The 18654-nt window shown below is 45.4% G+C and overlaps 1 protein-coding gene across 8 annotated transcripts in view; it reads right to left on the bottom strand.

Annotated features, from left to right (window-relative positions):
• The window catches only part of cdh17 (cadherin 17, LI cadherin (liver-intestine)), a 171270-nt gene that overhangs the window by 29784 nt on the left and 122832 nt on the right, over positions 1-18654 (bottom strand). For all 8 annotated transcript variants that reach the window (XM_067979305.1, XM_067979324.1, XM_067979337.1 and 5 more), the window contains one exon: positions 18306-18436. In XM_067979305.1, coding sequence (XP_067835406.1) covers positions 18306-18436 — 131 coding nt within the window. The remainder of the gene's footprint in view (positions 1-18305; positions 18437-18654) is intronic.

The following is an 18654-nucleotide window of genomic DNA, read 5'->3' as shown; positions in this document are numbered from 1 at the left end:
AAAGAACAATTATCTGAAGAATTATTATGAAGAGAATGAATGCAGTTACTATTTTGTGAAGTAACTACCTTTTGATTGCACAATACTTTGGCATAGATGTGCATAGCTGTGCGTACACTGGAAACAATTCATATTTAAGGGTTGAAACAATTTGTTTGGGCTTGGTCCCCAGAAATGGGTTGAGCCAGGGAAAACAGGTAATTATGCCCAACTAGCAGCCTTATGCTTGCCTGTGTTCAGGGAGCACACCCATTTTTATTATACTATTGTGGTTATCTTATGCAGAAGAAGCCTTGATCATCTTCTGGTCTTGCATTCCCGAGCTTCCTTTGGTTGATAAATAGGGACGATAGCCAATTGCAATAATCTGCGTATCAATCGTTAGCTGCTGAATCAACCTTTATTCAACTAAATAGGAAAATAGTCATTCAGCAATGACAAGTGAACACAGAAAAGTAATATATATGCCACTTTTTACATGTCATTGTGTCTGCAATTACAACAAAGTAGAACCCATTATATAAATGTCAAGATGTTGGGCAATGGGAAAGGTAACAGTGAAGTTAAGGAACAGATCTTCTCTCATCCAACGTTTTCTGCAATAACTTGTATCAGATTCATTATGGGTGACTCATGTTTCCAACATTCCAACATAAGGTTTAAAATAATGATTGAGAAAGACATAAGTAAGACACAGACCAAAGTAATCGATTGGAAAAAAGCTAATGTTGAGGGGATGAGAATGGAACAAAGGAAGGTAAACGGAGAAAAAATGTTGACACAAAGAGATGGAACAGCAGTGGGAAATATTTAAAACAGTGATCAATAGAGTTCAGGAGAAATATATTTCGCTAAAAAAACAAGAACAAACTAGCCAATAATGAAACACCATGGATAAATATAGAGATAAGAGTAAAACTGAAACTAAAGAAAAAGGCATACTCTAAGTACATAGACAATAAAGGAGGATGACAAAAAGGAATATTAAGAGGTTAGGAAAGATGTCAAAAAAGCAATTCAGAAAGCAAAGAGGAACTATGAAATTAAATTATCAAGGCACATAAAAGGAAATAGTAAAGTATTCTACAGACACATAAATAACAAAAGAAAAATCAGGATAGGGATAGGTTCACTAAGGGAAGCACAAGATAAACTCACAGGTAATGACAGCGAAATGGCAGAAATATTGAATAGTTACTTTGCCTCAGTATTTACCAGGAAGACTAAAAAGGTGGACATTTAAGATAGAAAGTGGGGGGAGATAATTGATAAACTAATCAAACTTAGAGAGGATAAAACCCCTGATCTGGATGGATTGCATTAGGGAAGCAATAGCAGAGGCACTATTACATATATATAAAAAAACATTAGAAAAGGGAATAGTGCCAGAGGACTGGCAGATAGCTAATGTTACACCTGTATTTAAAGAGGGAGACAGAACAAGTCCAGGGAACCATAGACCAGTTAGTTTGACGTCAGTGGTAGGAAAGAGAATGGAGTGTTTACTCAATAGAAAATCATCTAGAAAATTAAAATATAATAAAGAGTAGTCAGCAGATTCCAGAAGGGAAAGTCATGCTTGACCAACATTATTGAGTTCTTTGAAGAAGTAATAGAAAGAGTAGACAAGATTAATGCAGTAGATGTAATATATTTGGATTTTCAAAAGGCCTTTGATAAGGTACCGCATTGTAGACTCATGACTAAGGTCAGAGCATGTGGGGTCAGGGGACAGGTAGCAGAATGGATAGCAAACTGGCAGCAAAACAGAAAACAGGGAGTAGGGGTTACGGGTGGCTAGCTCAGACTGGCAAATGATAGGAAGTGATGTTCCAGAGGGATCGTTGCTGGGACCACGGTTGTTCACAATTTATATTAACGATTTGGACATGGGAATCGGATGTACGATTTAAAAATTTGCGGATGACACCAAATTAGGGGGTATAGTTAATACAAAGGAAGAATGCATCAAAACGCAAGAAGACATTAATAAACTTGCAGAATGGGCGCCTAATTGGCAAATGAATTTCAATATAGATAAGTGTGAGTTGGTGTATTTTGGTAGGAAGAATAAGAAGGCCACATATTACTTGGATAGTAAGAGTCTAAATGGGGTAGAAGAGCAACAGGATCTCAGGGTATAGATACACAAATCACTAGAGGGATAGAATTGAAAAGCAGAGAAGTTATGTAAAACTTGTGTAGAACCTTGGTTAGACCACACTAGGGATACTGTGCATAGTTCTGGTCTCCATATTATAAAAAGGATATAGAGGCATTGGAGAAGGTGCAAAATAGATTCACAAGGATGATACCAGAACTGAGAGGATATATTTATTAGGAAAGTTAAACAGACTTGGGCTCTTTTCTCTAGAAAAGAGAAGGCTGAGGGGTGACCTAATAGAGATGTTTAAGATAATGAAAGGTTCCGATAGGGTAGACATAGAGAAAATGTTTCCACTTGTGGGGGAGTCCAAAATTAGAGGTCATAAATATAAGATAGTCACTAATAAATCCAATAGGGAATTCAGGAGAGACTTCTTTACCAAGATACTGGTTAGACTGTGGAACACGCTACCACAAGGGGTAGTTGAGGCAAATAGCATAGATGCATTTAAGGGGAAGCTAGGTAAGCACACGAGGGAGAAGGGAATAGAAGGGTGTGATGATAGGGTTAGATGAAATAGGGTGGGAGGAGGCTGGTGTGGAGCATAAACTCTGGCATAGTCCAGTTGGGCCAAAAGGCCTGTAAACTCAATGTAACTCAATGTAGTATTCTTCATCAGTGGATATCATGGTAACAAGAACACAGCGTCCCTCTGCTATTGATTAGGGGCTGCAACAAGCTTTAATGACTGTCAGTGATAGGGTTGCCAACGCTCCTGGATTGCCCGGGAGTCTCCTAGTTGCTGCTACCAGTCCAGGAGAACTTTACGCTTTAAATTTCTCACTGCAGCGGCACCACACTCCTCCACCGCCCCCCCCCCCCCCCCATTCCATGACATCACCAGCTGCCACCACTGCAGACAGCCAGTCCCCGCTTAAGGATAACCAGAAAAACAGGACTGGCTGGTTGTCAGGAGCCAGGGGGGAAGGGAGAGAGAGATGGAGCAGGGAGAGGTGCAGCACTAGAGTAAATAGGAACTGGGGGCAGGGGATTGGAACTTGGAAGGAGGGGGAAGAGTGGGTGACCAGGAACTAAGTCAGGAAGAGGGAGACTGGGGAATGGGCATCAGGGAGAGGGAGACTGGGGAATGGGGGTTGGGCTGGGGAAAGAGGGGGTGTGGGGAATGGGGGTCAGGGATGGAGAGGGTGACTGGGGAATGGGGAGAAAGATTGGGGAATGGAGGTTGTGGGATGGGGAGAGAGGGAGTCTGAGAAATGGGGTTAAGGGATGGGAGCTTCGGGGAGATAGAGAGACTGCAGAATGGGGATCGAGGGGTGGGGGAGATAGAGACTGGGGAATGGAGGTTGGGAGATTGAGGCTTAGGGAGGAGGAGAAATGGAGACTGGGGAATGGGGTGAGCATGAGGCCCAGCAAGTCCTGCAGAGCCAGGAGCAGCAGCAGCAGCAGCCACCGGGCAGTAGGGAAAGCGGCACCGTGAGAGGAGCAGCCAGTAAAGGGGTGAATGAAACCTGGGGACTTTACCCAGGGTAAATAGTGAAAGATTGTTTCTACTGGTGGGCGAATGGGGAAGTGAGGATTCTCACTGGAAGAACCAAGGGGGAAGGGAGAAGGAAGGTTTTTGAACTGAGGCCAATTATAACATGGGATGCTTCACCACAAGTGGCTATTGAGGCAGAGACTAGAACATCAATTCAAAGTTGCAGGTTTCACTTGCCCCTTTACTGGCTGCTCCTCTCTCAGCGCCAGCACCGGCACAGGCACAGACACCCATTACTGCCAGTTACATTAGTCTATCGACTATTATTTTGTTACTGTTGGTTATGAGGGAAATCTGAGTGTTACCAGTATTGCTATTAGTTATCGGTGCAATTTCTGTGCGTTATTATTCGTTTCTGACGGAATCAAAAGTTCCTCCCACCTCTGGTTTCCCCCTTGAAAAACCCTCCTCCACCCACGGATTCCCCTCTTCCCTGCCCTCGATTTCCCCTCTTTGCCTGCTCCTGGGTGGCCTCCTGGTCCTCGGAACTGCTGGCACATCAGCTGCTACCATGAAGCCACGAGCAAAGATACTCAATTACAAGGGATCTAAACGTTATAAGGTAAATGCAATTACATTTGCAGACGTCACAGCATCAGACGTCACGTGATCAGACGTAACATGGTCAGACTTCACGTGATCAAACCTCCAGGAATACCTCCAACCCTAGTCAGTGAAGATTTTGGCCTGGATTTTCTGACGTGCACTTGTGTTGGAGGACGTGCATTTCCGCCTGCCTGTTGGCACTCGGCAGATTTTCCAGGGTCACTTAATATGCACACACATCGGCAGTCTCTCGCCGGAGAACCGTCAGTGATTGAGCGCAAGTGGGCAGGAAGCGGGAAGCTGATATAGCATTTTAAGGTCTGTAGCAGCTTAAATGCAGCATTGGAGAGGATCTGATAAGTCATGGCAGCCAGAAGACCTGCAGGGAAGAGAGCTTCTAATTTCAGTGAAGCAGAGAGAGATACATTGGATGCTATGAGAAGAACAGGACCTTTTGACACGCAGGAAAAAAGGCCTCTCAGATACAGGGATGTGGCTGAAGCTGTTCATACCACCTTCAGAACACAAAGATCAGCAATGAATCATAGAAAGGTTACAGCACAGAAGGAGGCCATTTGGCCCATCGAGTCCGCACCGACTCTATGCAAGAGCAACCCAGCTAGTCTCACTCCCCTGCCCTTTCCCCCTAGCCCTGCAAATTTTTTCCTTTCAAGCACTTATCCAGTTCCCTTTTGAAGGCCATAATTGAATCTGCCTCCACCACCCCCTCGGGCAGTGCATTCCATGGAGTGCAGGAAAAAATGTAATGATTTGATCAGAATGGCCAAGGAATGTTTCTCACCCACCCCAGTTAAGGGCATACCACCGACACCTACTATATTGCCATCTTGGCACAATCAACATGTCTCACATTGGAATTGCATGCTTTTTGTTTATTCATTCATGGGATGTGGGCTTCGCTGGCAAGGCCGGCATTTATTGCCCATCCCTAATTGCCCGTGAGAAGATGGTGGTGAGCCGCCTTCTTGAACCGCTGCAGTCCGTGTGGTGAAGGTTCTCCCACAGTGCTTGTACAGAGGTGTCCACACCCTTGAGCTACTGCACACAGTTGGCACCTCAACTGGATAATACACAATCATGAGCATGCTGCATGCATCCCACTTTTTTTTTAATTCGTTCACGGGATGTGGGCGTCGCTGGCGAGGCCAGCATTTATTGCCCATCCCTAATTGCCCTCGAGAAGGTGGTGGTGAGCCGCCTTCTTGAACTGCTGCAGTCCGTGTGGTGACGGTTCTCCCACAGTGCTGTTAGGAAGGGAGTTCCAGGATTTTGACCCAGCGACAATGAAGGAACGGTGATATATTTCCAAGTCGGGATGGTGTGTGACTTGGAGGGGAACGTGCAGGTGGTGTTGTTCCCATGCGCCTGCTGCTCTTGTCCTTCTAGGTGGTAGAGGTCGCGGGTTTGGGAGGTGCTGTCGAAGAAGCCTTGGCGAGTTGCTGCAGTGCATCCTGTGGATGGTGCACACTGCAGCCACAGTGCGCCGGTGGTGAAGGGAGTGAATGTTTAGGGTGGTGGATGGGGTGCCAATCAAGCGGGCTGCTTTATCTTGGTTGGTGTCGAGCTTCTTGAGTGTTGTTGGAGCTGCACTCATCCAGGCAAGTGGAGAGTATTCCATCACACTCCTGACTTGTGCCTTGTAGATGGTGGAAAGGCTTTGGGGAGTCAGGAGGTGAGTCACTCACCGCAGAATACCCAGCCTCTGACCTGCTCTCGTAGCCACAGTATTTATATGGCTGGTCCAGTTAAGTTTCTGGTCAATGGTGACCCCCAGGATGTTGATGGTGGGGGATTCGGCATTTGCTAACCTTACCAAGGAAGAAGATGCTGCCAAAGTCACAGTAAAAGGGGAGGTAGTTGAGATACTGGATGGGATAAAAATTGATAAAGAGGAGGTACGAGAAAGGCTGGCTGTACTTAAAGTAGATAAGTCACCCGGTCCGGATGGGATGCATCCTAGGTTGCTGAGGGAAGTATGGGTGGAAATTGCAGAGCAGTTTGCCATAATCTTCTAATCTTCCTCAGATACGGGGATGGTGCCAGAGGACTGGAGAATTGCAAATGTTACACCCTTGTTAAAAAAAGGGTGTTAGGATAAACCCAGCAACGAGAGGCCAATCGGCTTTTAGAAACGACAATCCAGGACAAAATTAATAGTTGCTTGGACAAGAGTGGATTAATAAAGGAAAGTCAGCACTGATTTGTTATATTGTAAACAATTTTACAACACCAAGTTATAGTCCAGCAATTTTATTTTAAATTCACAAGCTTTCGGAGGCTTCCTCCTTCCTCAGGTAAATGTTTACCTGAGGAAGGAGGAAGCCTCCGAAAGCTTGTGAATTTAAAATAAAATTGTTGGACTATAACTTGGTGTTGTAAAATTGTTTACAATTGTCAACCCCAGTCCATCACCGGCATCTCCACATCATGATTTGTTATAGGCAAATCGTGTTTAACTAACTTGATTGAGTTTTTTGATGAGGTAACAGAGAGGGTTGATGAGGGCAATGCGGTTGATGTTATGTATATGGACTTTCAAAAGGCGATTGATAAAGTGCCACATAATAGGCTTGTCAGCAAATTTGAAGCCCATGGAATAAAGGGGGCAGTGACAGCATGGAAACGAAATTGGATAAGTGACAGAAAACAGAGAGTAGTGGTGAATGGTTGTTTTTCGGACTGGAGGAAGGTATACAATGGTGTTCCCCAGGGGTCGGTACGAGGACCACTGCTTTTTTCCATATATATTAATGACTTGGACTTGGGTGTACAGGGCACAGTTTCAAAATTTGCAGATGACACAAAACTTGTAAGGGTAGTGAACAATGAGGAGGATAGTGATAGACTTCAAGAGGATATAGACAGGCTGGTGAAATAAGCGGACACATAGCAGATGAAATTTAATGCAGAGAAGTGTGAAGTGATACATCTTAGCAGAAAGAACGAGGAGAGGCAATATAAACTAAATGGTACAATTCTAAAGGGAGTGCAGGAACAGAGAGATCTGGGGATATATGTGCACAAATCTTTGGAGGTGGCAGGGCAGGTTGAGAAAGTGGGTAAAAAAGCATACGGGATCCTGGGCTTTATAAATAGAGGCATAGAGTGCAAAAGCAAGGAAGTCATGTTGAACCTTAATAAAACACTGGTTCGGCCACAACTGGAAATTGTGTCCAATTCTGGGCACCGCATTTTAGGAAGAATGTGAAGGCGTTAGAGAGGGTGCAGAAGAGATTTACTAGAATGGTTCCAGGGATGAGGGACTTCAGTTACGTGGATAGAGTGGAGAAGCTGGGGTTGTTCATCTTAGAGCAGAGAAGGTTGAGAGGAGATTTGATAGAAGTGTTCAAAATCATGACGGGTTTAGACAAAGTAAATAAAGACCCATTGGCGGAGAGGTCGAGAACCAGAGGACACAGATTTAAAGTGATTGGCAAAAGAACCAAAGGTAACGTAAGGAAAACTTTTTTATGCAGCGAGTAGTTATGATCTGGAATGCGGTGCCTGAAAGGGTGGTGGAAGGAAATTAAATCATGACTTTCAAAAAGGAATTAAATAAATATTTGAAGGGAAGAAATTTGCAGGGCGACAGGGAAAGAGCAGGGGAATGGGACTAACTGAATTGTTCTTACAAAGAGCCGGCATGAGCTTGATGGACCAAATGGCCTCCTTCTGTGCTGTAATGATTCTATAATTCTATGATTCTGAGTGTCACAGTTATTAGTTTTGGCCTGTGCATGCTGTCACTGGGTGCCAATCCCAATACTCTGATGAGTTGAGTGAGACTGTTATGTCAGATTATCTGTATTGTTTTACAGGAGAAGATAATCCATAATGTCAAAAAGAGTAAGACCGGAGGGGGGAGAAGGAGTGGCTTATGTATAGGAGTTGACCCCTCATGAGGAAGAGGCAGTCAGCATAATGGGACCTCCGGTGCCAAAGGTGGAGAGATTGACAAGGTACCGCATGGTAGGTTGTTACATAAGGTTAAATCTCATGGGATCCAAGGTGAGGTAGCCAATTGGATACAAAATTGGCTTGACGACAGAAGACAGAGGGTGATTGTAGAGGGTTGTTTTTCAAACTGGATGCCTGTGTCCAGCGGTGTGCCTCAGGGATCGGTGCTGGGTCCGCTGTTATTTGTTATTTATATTAATGATTTGGATGAGAATTTAGGAGGCATGGTTAGTAAGTTTGCAGATGACACCAAGATTGGTGGCATTGTGGACAGTGAAGAAGGTTATCTAGGATTGCAACGGGATCTTGATAAATTGGGCCAGTGGGCCGATGAATGGCAGATGGAGTTTAATTTAGATAAATGTGAGGTGATGCATTTTGGTAGATCGAATCGGGCCAGGACCTACTCCGTTAATGGTAGGGCGTTGGGGAGAGTTATAGAACAAAGAGATCTGGGAGTACAGATTCATAGCTCCTTGAAAGTGGAGTCACAGGTGGATTGGGTGGTGAAGAAGGCATTCGGCATGCTTGGTTTCATTGGTCAGAACATTGAATGCAGGAGTTGGGATGTCTTGTTGAAGTTGTACAGGGCATTGGTGAGGCCACACTTGGAGTACTGTGTACAGTTCTGGTCACCCTATTATAGAAAGGATATTATTAAACTAGAAAGAGTGCAGAAAAGATTTACTAGGATGCTACCGGGACTTGATGGTTTGACTTACAGGGAGAGGTTAGACAGACTGGGACTTTTTTCCCTGGAGAGTAGGAGGTTAAGGGGTGATCTTATAGAAGTCTATAAAATAATGAGGGGCATAGATAAGGTCGATAGTCAAAATCTTTTCCCAAAGGTAGGGGAGTCTATAACGAGGGGGCACAGATTTAAGGTGAGAGGGGAGAGATACAAAAGGGTCCAGAGGGGCAATTTTTTCACTCAAAGGGTGGTGAGTGTCTGGAACGAGCTGCCAGAGGCAGTAGTAGAGGCGGGTACAATTTTGTCTTTTAAAAAGCATTTGGACAGTTACATGGGTAAGATGGGTATCGAGGGATATGGGCCAAGTGCAGGCAATTGGGACTAGCTTAGTGGTATAAACTGGGCGACATGGACATGGTGGGCCGAAGGGCCTGTTTCCATGTTGTAACTTCTATGATTCTATGATTCTGTGATTGGTGGGCATATGGCACAATCAGGTTTGCGCACATATGTATTAATTCCGCTTTCTGAGTCTTACAGAACCATAATAAGCACAGACAGTGCAACAACATAACTGCATCATTAAGTGTGAAGGGGTACTTATTAGTGAAAAAACTCATTAATTTTTGTTATTCTGTACTCCCAGTAGATGAGACGCTGCCCTATATGCGTAATGAAATGGAGGAAGAGGAGCTCACTTACTCCGACTGCCATCCTGCCAGAACACCTTTGTTCACATAGTTATTCGTTCCCTTAGTTCCGTGCACTATCTCAGATACCAGTGCGCAGCGGCATAAGGCTAGCAATAAGGAGGCTAATGGAGGGAAACATAAACTCTCAAGTGGCCTTCTGGATCTGTTGTAGACTGTTAGAGATTGATTGCTTTGATTAGTCAACAACTCCATTATCATTGTATCAAGCAACTACAAGGATGGTAGAAGACAAACGAGATGGACTTCAAACTTTTTTCGCCGAGCACTTCCTATGTTCCTATGGCCAGGAAGAAAGGAATTGGAGGAGGAGGAGGAGGATAACATCTCTGAACGAAGAGTTCAAGGAGTCAGACCTCAGCGTTGGAGCCTAGACATTATGCTCTCCCAGGTCTTGCTTTGGTGGAGCATCAAGCCTACCTTTTTTTTAATTCATTCATCGGATGTGGGCGTTGCTGGCGAGGCCGGCATTTATTGCCCATCCCTAATTGCCCTTGAGAAGGTGGTGGTGAGCCGCCTTCTTGAACCACTGCAGTCAATGTGGTGAAGGTTCTCCCACAGTGCTGTTAGGAAGGGAGTTCCAGGATTTTGACCCAGCGACGATGAAGGAACGGCGATATATTTCCAAGTTGGGATGGGGTGTGACTTGGAGGGGAACGTGCAGGTGGTGTTGTCCCCATGTACCTGCTGCTCTTGTCCTTCTAGGTGGTAGAGGTCACGGGTTTGGGAGGTGCTGTCGAAGAAGCCTTGGCGAGTTGCTGCAGTGCATCCTGTGGATGGTACACACTGCAGCCACTGTGCGCCGGTGGTGAAGGGAGTGAATGTTTAGGGTGTTGGATGGGGTGCCAATCAAGCGGGCTGCTTTGTCCTGGATGGTGTCGAGCTTCTTGAGTGTTGTTGGAGCTGCACTCATCCAGCCAAGTGGAGAGTATTCCATCACACTCCTGACTTGTGCCTTGTAGATGGTGGAAAGGCTTTAGGGAGTCAGGAGGTGAGTCACTCGCCACAGAATACCCAGCCTCTGACCTACTCTTGTAGCCACAGTTAAGTTTCTGGACAATGGTGACCCCCAGGATGTTGATGGTGGGTCATTCGGCAATGGTAATGCCGTTGAATGTCAAGGGGAGGTGGTTAGACTCTCTCTTGTTGGAGATGGTCATTGCCTGGCACTTGTCTGGCACGAATGTTACTTGCCACTTATGAGCCCAAGCCTGGATGTTGTCCAGGTCTTGTTGCATGCGGGTTCGGACTGCTTCATTATTTGAGGGGTTGCGAATGGAACTGAACACTGTGCAATCATCAGCGAACATCCCCATTTCTGATCTTATGATGGAGAGAAGGTCATTGATGAAGCAGCTGAAGATGGTTGGGCCTAGGACACTGCCCTGAGGAGCTCCTGCAGCAATGCCCTGGGGCTGAGATGATTGGCCTCCAACAACCACTACCATCTTCCTTTGTGCTAGGTATGACTCCAGCCACTGGAGAGTTATCCCCCTGATTCCCATTGACTTCAATTTTTACCAGGGTTCCTTGGTGCCACACTCGGTCAAATGCTGCCTTGATGACAAGGGCAGTCACTCTCACCTCACCTCTGGAATTCAGCTCTTTTGTCCATGTTTGGACCATGGCTGTAATGAGCTCTGGAGCCGAGTGGTCCTGGCGGAACCCAAACTGAGCATCGGTGAGCAGGTTATTGGTGAGTAAGTGCCGCTTGATAGCACTGTCGACGACACCTTCCATCACTTTGCTGATGATTGAGAATAGACTGATGGGGCGGTAATTGGCCGGATTGGATTTGTCCTGTTTTTTGTGGACAGGACATACCTCGGCAATTTTCCACATTGTCGGGTAGATGCCAGTGTTGTAGCTGTACTGGAACAGCTTGGCCAGAGGCGCAGCTAGTTCTGGAGCACAAGTCTTCAGCACTACAGCCAGGATGTTGTCGGGGCCCCTAGCCTTTGCTGCATCCAGTGCACTCAGCCGTTTCTTGATATCACGTGGAGTGAATCGAATTGGCTGAAGACTGGCTTCTGTGATGGTGGGGATATCAGGAGGAGGCCGAGATGGATCATCCACCCGGCACTTCTGCCTGAAGATGGTTGCAAACGCTTCAGCCTTGTCTTTTGCACTCACGTGCTAGACTCCGCCATCATTGAGGATGGTGATGTTTGCAGAGCCTCCTCCTCCCGTTAGTTGTCCACCACCATTCACAATTGGATGTGGCAGGACTGCAGAGTTTTGATCTGATCTTTTGGTTGTGGAATCGCTTAGCTCTGTCTATAGCATGTTGCTTCCGCTGTTTAGCATGCATGTAGTCCTGAGTTGTAGCTTCACCAAGTTGGCACCTCATTTTTAGGTACGCCTGGTGCTGCTCCTGGCATGCTCTTCTACACTCCTCATTGAACCAGGGTTGATCCCCTGGCTTGTTGGTAATGGCAGAGTGAGGAATATGCCGGGCCATGAGGTTACAGATTGTGCTGGAATACAATTCTGCTGCTGCTGATGGCCCACAGCGCCTCATGGATGCCCAGTTTTGAGCTGCTAGATCTGTTCTGAATCTATCCCATTTAGCACGGTGGTAGTGCCACACAACACGTTGGATGGTGTCCTCAGTGCGAAGACGGGACTTCATCTCCACGAGGACTGTGCGGTGGTCACTCCTACCAATACTGTCATGGACAGATGAATTTGCGACAGGTAGATTGGTGAGGACGAGGTCAAGTAAGTTTCTCCCTCGTGTTGGTTCGCTCACCACCTGCCGCAGGCCCAGTCTGGCAGCTATGTCCTTCAGGACTCGGCCAGCTGGGTCAGTAGTGGTGCTACCGAGCCACTCTTTGTGATGGACATTGAAGTCCCCCACCCAGAGTACATTCTGTGCCCTTGCTACCCTCAGTGCTTCCTCCAAGTGGTGTTCAACATGGAGGAGGACTGATTCATCAGCTGAGGGAGGGTGGTAGGTGGTAATCAGCAGGAGGTTTCCTTGCCCATGTTTGACCTGATACCATGAGATTTCATGGGGTCCAGAGTCAATGTTGAGGACTCCCAGGGCCACTCCCTGCTGACAGTATATCACTGTACCGCCACCTCTGGTCGGTCTGTCCTGCCGGTGGGACAGGACATACCCAGGGATGGTGATGGAAGAGTCTGGAACGTTGGCTGAAAGCTATGATTCTGTGAGTATGGCTATGTCAGGCTGTTGCTTGACAAGTCTATGGGACAGCTCTCCCAATTTTGGCACAAGTCCCCAGATGCTAGTGAGGAGGACTTTGCAGGGTCGACTTTGCCTTTGTCGTGGCCGGTGCCTAGTGGTCCGATGCCGGGTGGTCCGTCCGGTTTTATTCTTATAGGCATTGCAGGATGCAGGGTGCTTAACAAAATGCACTTTATCTGGCTGATTGGCTGGAGGGGTCTGGCACCAGCCTGTGAATCGTGATCAGGGCTTGTCCTCACTGCATCATTCCACGGAGAGTCTTGTGAGAAAGGGAAGTATTATTGAGTATTGAATGATTGAGGGATTCCCACAAAAGGTAGGGTATGTCATTTCATATAGTTGGGGAGGGGTAGCATTATTGGTTAAAGAATCAATTACATTTGTGAGAAGGGATGATATGCTAAATGGATCATCAATCGAGGCCACATGGGTTAAGCTAAGAAATAAAAAAGGGGCAGTCACACTACTAGGAGTCTACTATAGACCCCCGAATAGCGAAAGGGAGATAGAAGAACAAATATGTAGACAACTTTCTGAGTGCAAAAATAAGAGGGCAATTATAGTAGAGGACTTCAATTACCCTAACATCAACTGGGATTCAAACAGTGTGAGGGGCAGAGAGGGCGCAAAATTCTTGATCGGTGTCCAGGAGAACTTTTTTAGCCAGTACGTGACAAGCCCAACAAGAGGGGATGCAATTCTAGATTTAGTCCTGGGAAATGAAGATGGCCAAGTGGGTGAAGTGACAGTGGGTGACCATATTGGGGATAGTGACTACAATTCAGTTAGTTTTAGCATTTTTATGGAAAAGGACAGAGTTAAACGTTTTAAATTGGGGGAAGGCAAATTTTACAGAACTATGAAATGATTTGGCAGAAGTGGACTGGACACAACCACTTGAGGAGAAATCAGTGGCAAGCCAGTGGGAGGCACGAAAAAGTGAAATTCTACAGGTACAATGCAGATATGTCCCCTCAAAGAAAAAGGATGGCACTGCCAAATTTAGAGCCCCCTGGTTGTCTAGAAGTATACGGAGCAAGATAAAGCAGAAAAAGAAAGCTTATGACTGTCACAGAAAACTAAATAATGCAGAAAGCCTAGAGGAGTATAGAAAGTACAGGGATGGTGTAAAAAAGGAAATAAGGAAAGCAAAGAGAGGGCATGAAAAAATATTAGCTAGTAAGATTAAAGAAAACCCAAAGATGTTTTATCAGTACATTAAGAACATAAGGATAGCTAAGGAAAAGGTGGGACCTATCAGGGATGATAAGGGTAACTTGTGTGTGGAAGCAGAGGATGTGGGTAGGGTTTTAAATGAATATTTTGTCTCCATATTCATAAAGGAAAGGGATGATCTGGACATAGTAGTTAAAGATGAGAGGTGTGAAATATTAGATAAGGTAAACATAACAAGAGAGGAAGTACTAGAAGGACTGGAATCCTTGAAAGTTGATAAGTCACCAGGGCCGCATGGATTGTTTCCTAAGCTATTGAAGGAAGCCAGGGAGGAAATAGCAGATGCTCTGAGGATCATTTTCCAATCCTCACTAGATACAGGGGAGGTACCATTGTTTAAAAAGGGTACGAGGGAAAGGCCGAACAATTATAGGCCGGTCAGTCTTACCTCGGCGGTGGGCAAACTATTAGAATCAATACTGAGAGATAGGATAAACTGTCACTTGGAAAGGCATGGTTTAATCAGGGATAGTCAGCACGGATTTGTTCAGGGAAGATCACGCCTTACAAACCTGATTTAATTCTTTGAGGAAGTGACAAGGAGGATTGATGAGGGTAATGCAGTGGATGTTGTCTACATCGATTTTAGTAAAGCATTTGACAAAGTCCCACATGGCAGATTGGTCAGAAAGGTAAAAGCCCATGGGATACAGGGAAATGTGGCGAATTGGATCCAAAATTGGCTCAGTAACAGGAAACAAAAGGGTAAAAGTCGATGGATGTCTTTGCGAATGGAAAACCATTTCCAGTGGTGTGCCACAGGGCTCAGTGTTGGGTCCCTTGCTGTTTGTGGTATATATAAATGATTTGGACTTGAATGTAGGGGGCATGATTGGCAAATTTGCAGACGACACAAAAATTGGCCGTGTAGTTGATAGTGAAGAGGATAGCTGTAGACTCCAAGAAGATATCAATGGGTTGGTGGAGTGGGTAGAAAAGTGGCAAATGGAGTTCAACCCGGAGAAGTGTGAGGTAATGCACTTAGGGAGGGCAAACAGTAAAAGGGAATATGCAGTAAACGGGAATATATTGAGAGGGATAGAGGAAGTGAGAGACCTTGGAGTGTATGTGCACAGGTCCCTGAAGGTGGCATTACAGGTAGATAAGGTTGTGAAGAAGGCATACGGAATGCTCTCCATTATTAGCCAAGGTATAGAATACAAAACCAGGGATGTAATGATGGAACTGTATAAAACGCTGGTAAGGCTAGAGTATTGTGCGCAGTTCTGGTCACCACATTACAGGAAGGACGTAATTGCTCTGGATAGAGTGCAGAGAAGATTTACAAGAATGTTGCCAGGGCTTGAAAATTGCAGCTACGAGGAGAGATTGGATAGGCTGGGGTTGTTTTCCTTGGAGCAGAGGAGGCTGAGGGGAGAGTTGATTGAAGTGTACAAAATTATGAGGGGCCTAGATAGAGTAGACAGGAAGTACCTGTTTCCCCTAGCAGAGAGTTCAAGAACTAGAGGACATAGATTTAAGCTGATTGGTGGAAGGATTAGAGGGGACTTGACGAAAAACATTTTTACCTAGAGGGTGGTGGGTGTGTGGAATTCGCTGTCCGAATTGGTGGTAGAGGCAGGGACCCTCAACTCTTTTAAAAAGTACCTGGACCTGCACCTAAAGTGCTGTAAGCTGCAGGGCTACGGACCGGGTGGTGGACAGTGGGATTAGAATGGGCACCTGGTTGTTCTTCGAGCTGGCACGGACACGATGGGCCAAATGGCCCCCTTCTGTGCTGTATCTTTTCTATGGTTCTATGGTTCTAAAAGTGGAAACATGAACTGATGTGGGCTTTCCCACGAAAGGAGAATCAGCGTATTAGTTCTAATGAAAAGGTGTGTCGTAAGAGCTTTCCTAACATTCCTTAGTCCAGGCACAGGAACATTTCCTGAATCCTCCACATTATACTGATCTTCATTCCCCAATTCCCTCTCCATTGGTGATTCCTCCTCCTCCTTGTTCTCCTGCAGCTGAATTGCTCTCTTCAAAGCAAAACTGTGGCGGGTGCGGGAGGATATTACTAACTTGGACACAAAAGCTGGGACCTAATGAAGAGGACTATTGGACCTGCCCAGGCCAGAATCTTGATTTCAGCATTCCAAAAGTGTGCTGAAAAATAAGCCTGGTGGACGTGTGCGCCATATTGTCCCTCACCTCAGCAGGATTGTGAGGAATCCTGACAGGGTTCGTTAGCCATGTCTGTAAAGGGTACCCTTGTCTCCAAGAAGATATCCTTTCATCTGACCCTGAAATACCAGTATAACTGGGGGAACTCCCCTTTCCTCCACCAATCTCTGGGGGTCTCTCCTTCCGTCCCCAGGTGTGGATTTTCTTCACAGGGATGGGCAGTTGTAGTGAGCTCCCCTTCCCTCTCTCAGGGCCAGGATTCTAATCACAACATGGGTGGGGGGAATTGGAGTGCGATTTTCCTTTCCTCCACCAAACCTGCAATTTCACTTCAGCATGGGGAAGATCGGGAGGGTGAGATCAGGGGGACATCGGGGGGGGTGATCGGGAGGGTGAAGAGGGGGACATCGGGGGGACATGGGGGGTCATCGGGAGGGTGAAGAGGGGGTCATCAGAGCGGAAGACATCGGACATTGGAGCAGGTTTTAAAGGTGGTGCATTTAGTGTTTTAACGTTATTGCATGTTTTTTTATTTAATTTATTTGGTTTCTTTTTCCCTGATCCGGCCCAAGCGTGAATCAGAAGCGGTGGGTAAGCCGCCCAGGTAAGTTAAAAATCTTTCTAATCATTTCATCTGTCACAGGTAAAGTACCTTAAGTACCTCAATGAGGTACATTTGGCTCTTTAACTGTCATCCCGCCAGCTTTAATTGCCGGCGGGTCTTCCGGTTTTGGGTTGTCCGCGCGCACACAGGTGGGTCCCTAGGAAACTCGGAAGCCGATGGGTTGGAGCCGGCTTCCGAACCCGAACAGGATTTGTGCAATTTTCGGAGCCCCCCCACCCCCCAACACACCTGCATTTGCCTCCTAAAATCATCCCCACTAAGTGGGTGTAAGGGACAGGTCATTAAGAAGTGGGGTGGGAAAAAATGTTCAAATGTGGCCGGGGCAACAGAAGTTTCTCACTGACAGAAATTGGGAGAGGATGTTGGTCACAAAATTTTCTGGGGAGGAGGATCAGCTAACTATTAAAATGGGGCTGGAGTGGGATTTGAGGTTGGTTAGTAGCCGAACAATGGATCAAGCCAATCTGAGAGGATGCACAGAAATTCTGCTGTTGCTGTGTTGGTTTTGAATTTCGAGCACAGGTGTGGATGAATTTTTTTGTCAGTTAAATTCAGATTAAAGTTTATGTCACTGCACATGAGTTTTGCCTTTCAACCTCATGTGATGTCTTGTCAAAAAAGCCATAAGATTCCTGTGCTGCCATTCAGTGCCTTTGTAGTTGATCTGCATGCTGATTCCCAAAATTAAAATGCAGTACTGGTAATGGGTTATGCGACCAACGTTATGTACAGGGTGTTTAACATTGTAAAGGTCTGTCACAGCACTGCCTATAGGCATAACTGGTTCTTCATGTGGACAATTTTTTATTCATTCCCAGGATGTGGGCTCGCAGGCAAAGCGGCATTTATTGCTCATTCCTAGTTGCCTTAAGAAGGTGGTGCAAAGGTTTCATACAACTGAGTGGCTTGGTAGGTCACTTTAAAGGGCAGTTAAGGGTCAACCACACTGGTGTGGGACTGGAGTCAGCCAGGTCGGGTAAGGATGGCAGGTTTCCTACCCTAAAGGTCATTAGTGAGCCAGTTGGGTTTTTAATAACAATCCAATAGTTGTGACTCATCCAATACGTGATATCAGACAGGCAACCTAGATATTGGGTAGTTAAAAGGCACAATTTGTTTCGTGGAGGTGTGAGTTCTACTTACAGAGTAGCCAGTAATACTGAACCCAAGGAAATATCTAGAGTAAAAACCCAAAAATGCAACACTTGTAAAAATATCTTTTTAAATACATGTATGAAAGACTGAAACTTAATTACTACAGCATATAAAGCAGATAATAGATTGTATTAATCAAGTGTATTTTGACAATATACAATCAAATCGAATAAAATGCAAGGTTCATCAAGCCTCTGGAACCCCTACTATCTTACACATATGTTGCCATACAATATGGTTGCTTTGTTATTTCCCTATTTTTCCTCCATACTGTTGTCCTTGATCAGGAATAAGAATGGTCCCTAAAGTGTAAGCACAAGACTCTTTGCACTTTAAAGAATTTATTTACAGTGCTTACCTTCCTCCATTGCAATGGCCCTAATATTATAATGTCTTTCTTTCTCCATGTCCAACTCATCATTAACGAAAATCTCTCCAGTTTTGGGGTCAATCCTGAACCAGTTACGTGGATCAGATGTTAGTTCATATCTAATCAATCAGAAACAGACCATTAGTCTTATTTCTCAGGTAGAATAATGCCCATCTCCCAGCACCAGCCCCACTGTACAAGTTAAAACAGTTATGTGCGATTTTTCCCATCTAACTTGAAATGGTGCTCTTACTACAAAAGAATAGCTAAAGGATAAAATGATTCATGATAAAAATTACTAAGTAGTACTTCAATTTGAAGTATATCTTTTACTTGT

The sequence above is a fragment of the Heptranchias perlo genome, chromosome 3 (assembly GCF_035084215.1).
Source record: "Heptranchias perlo isolate sHepPer1 chromosome 3, sHepPer1.hap1, whole genome shotgun sequence".
In the NCBI taxonomy this organism is placed as follows: domain Eukaryota; kingdom Metazoa; phylum Chordata; class Chondrichthyes; order Hexanchiformes; family Hexanchidae; genus Heptranchias; species Heptranchias perlo.
The sequence above is the reverse complement of the archived record's forward strand: the minus strand, read 5'-3'. Positions and strand labels throughout refer to the sequence as shown.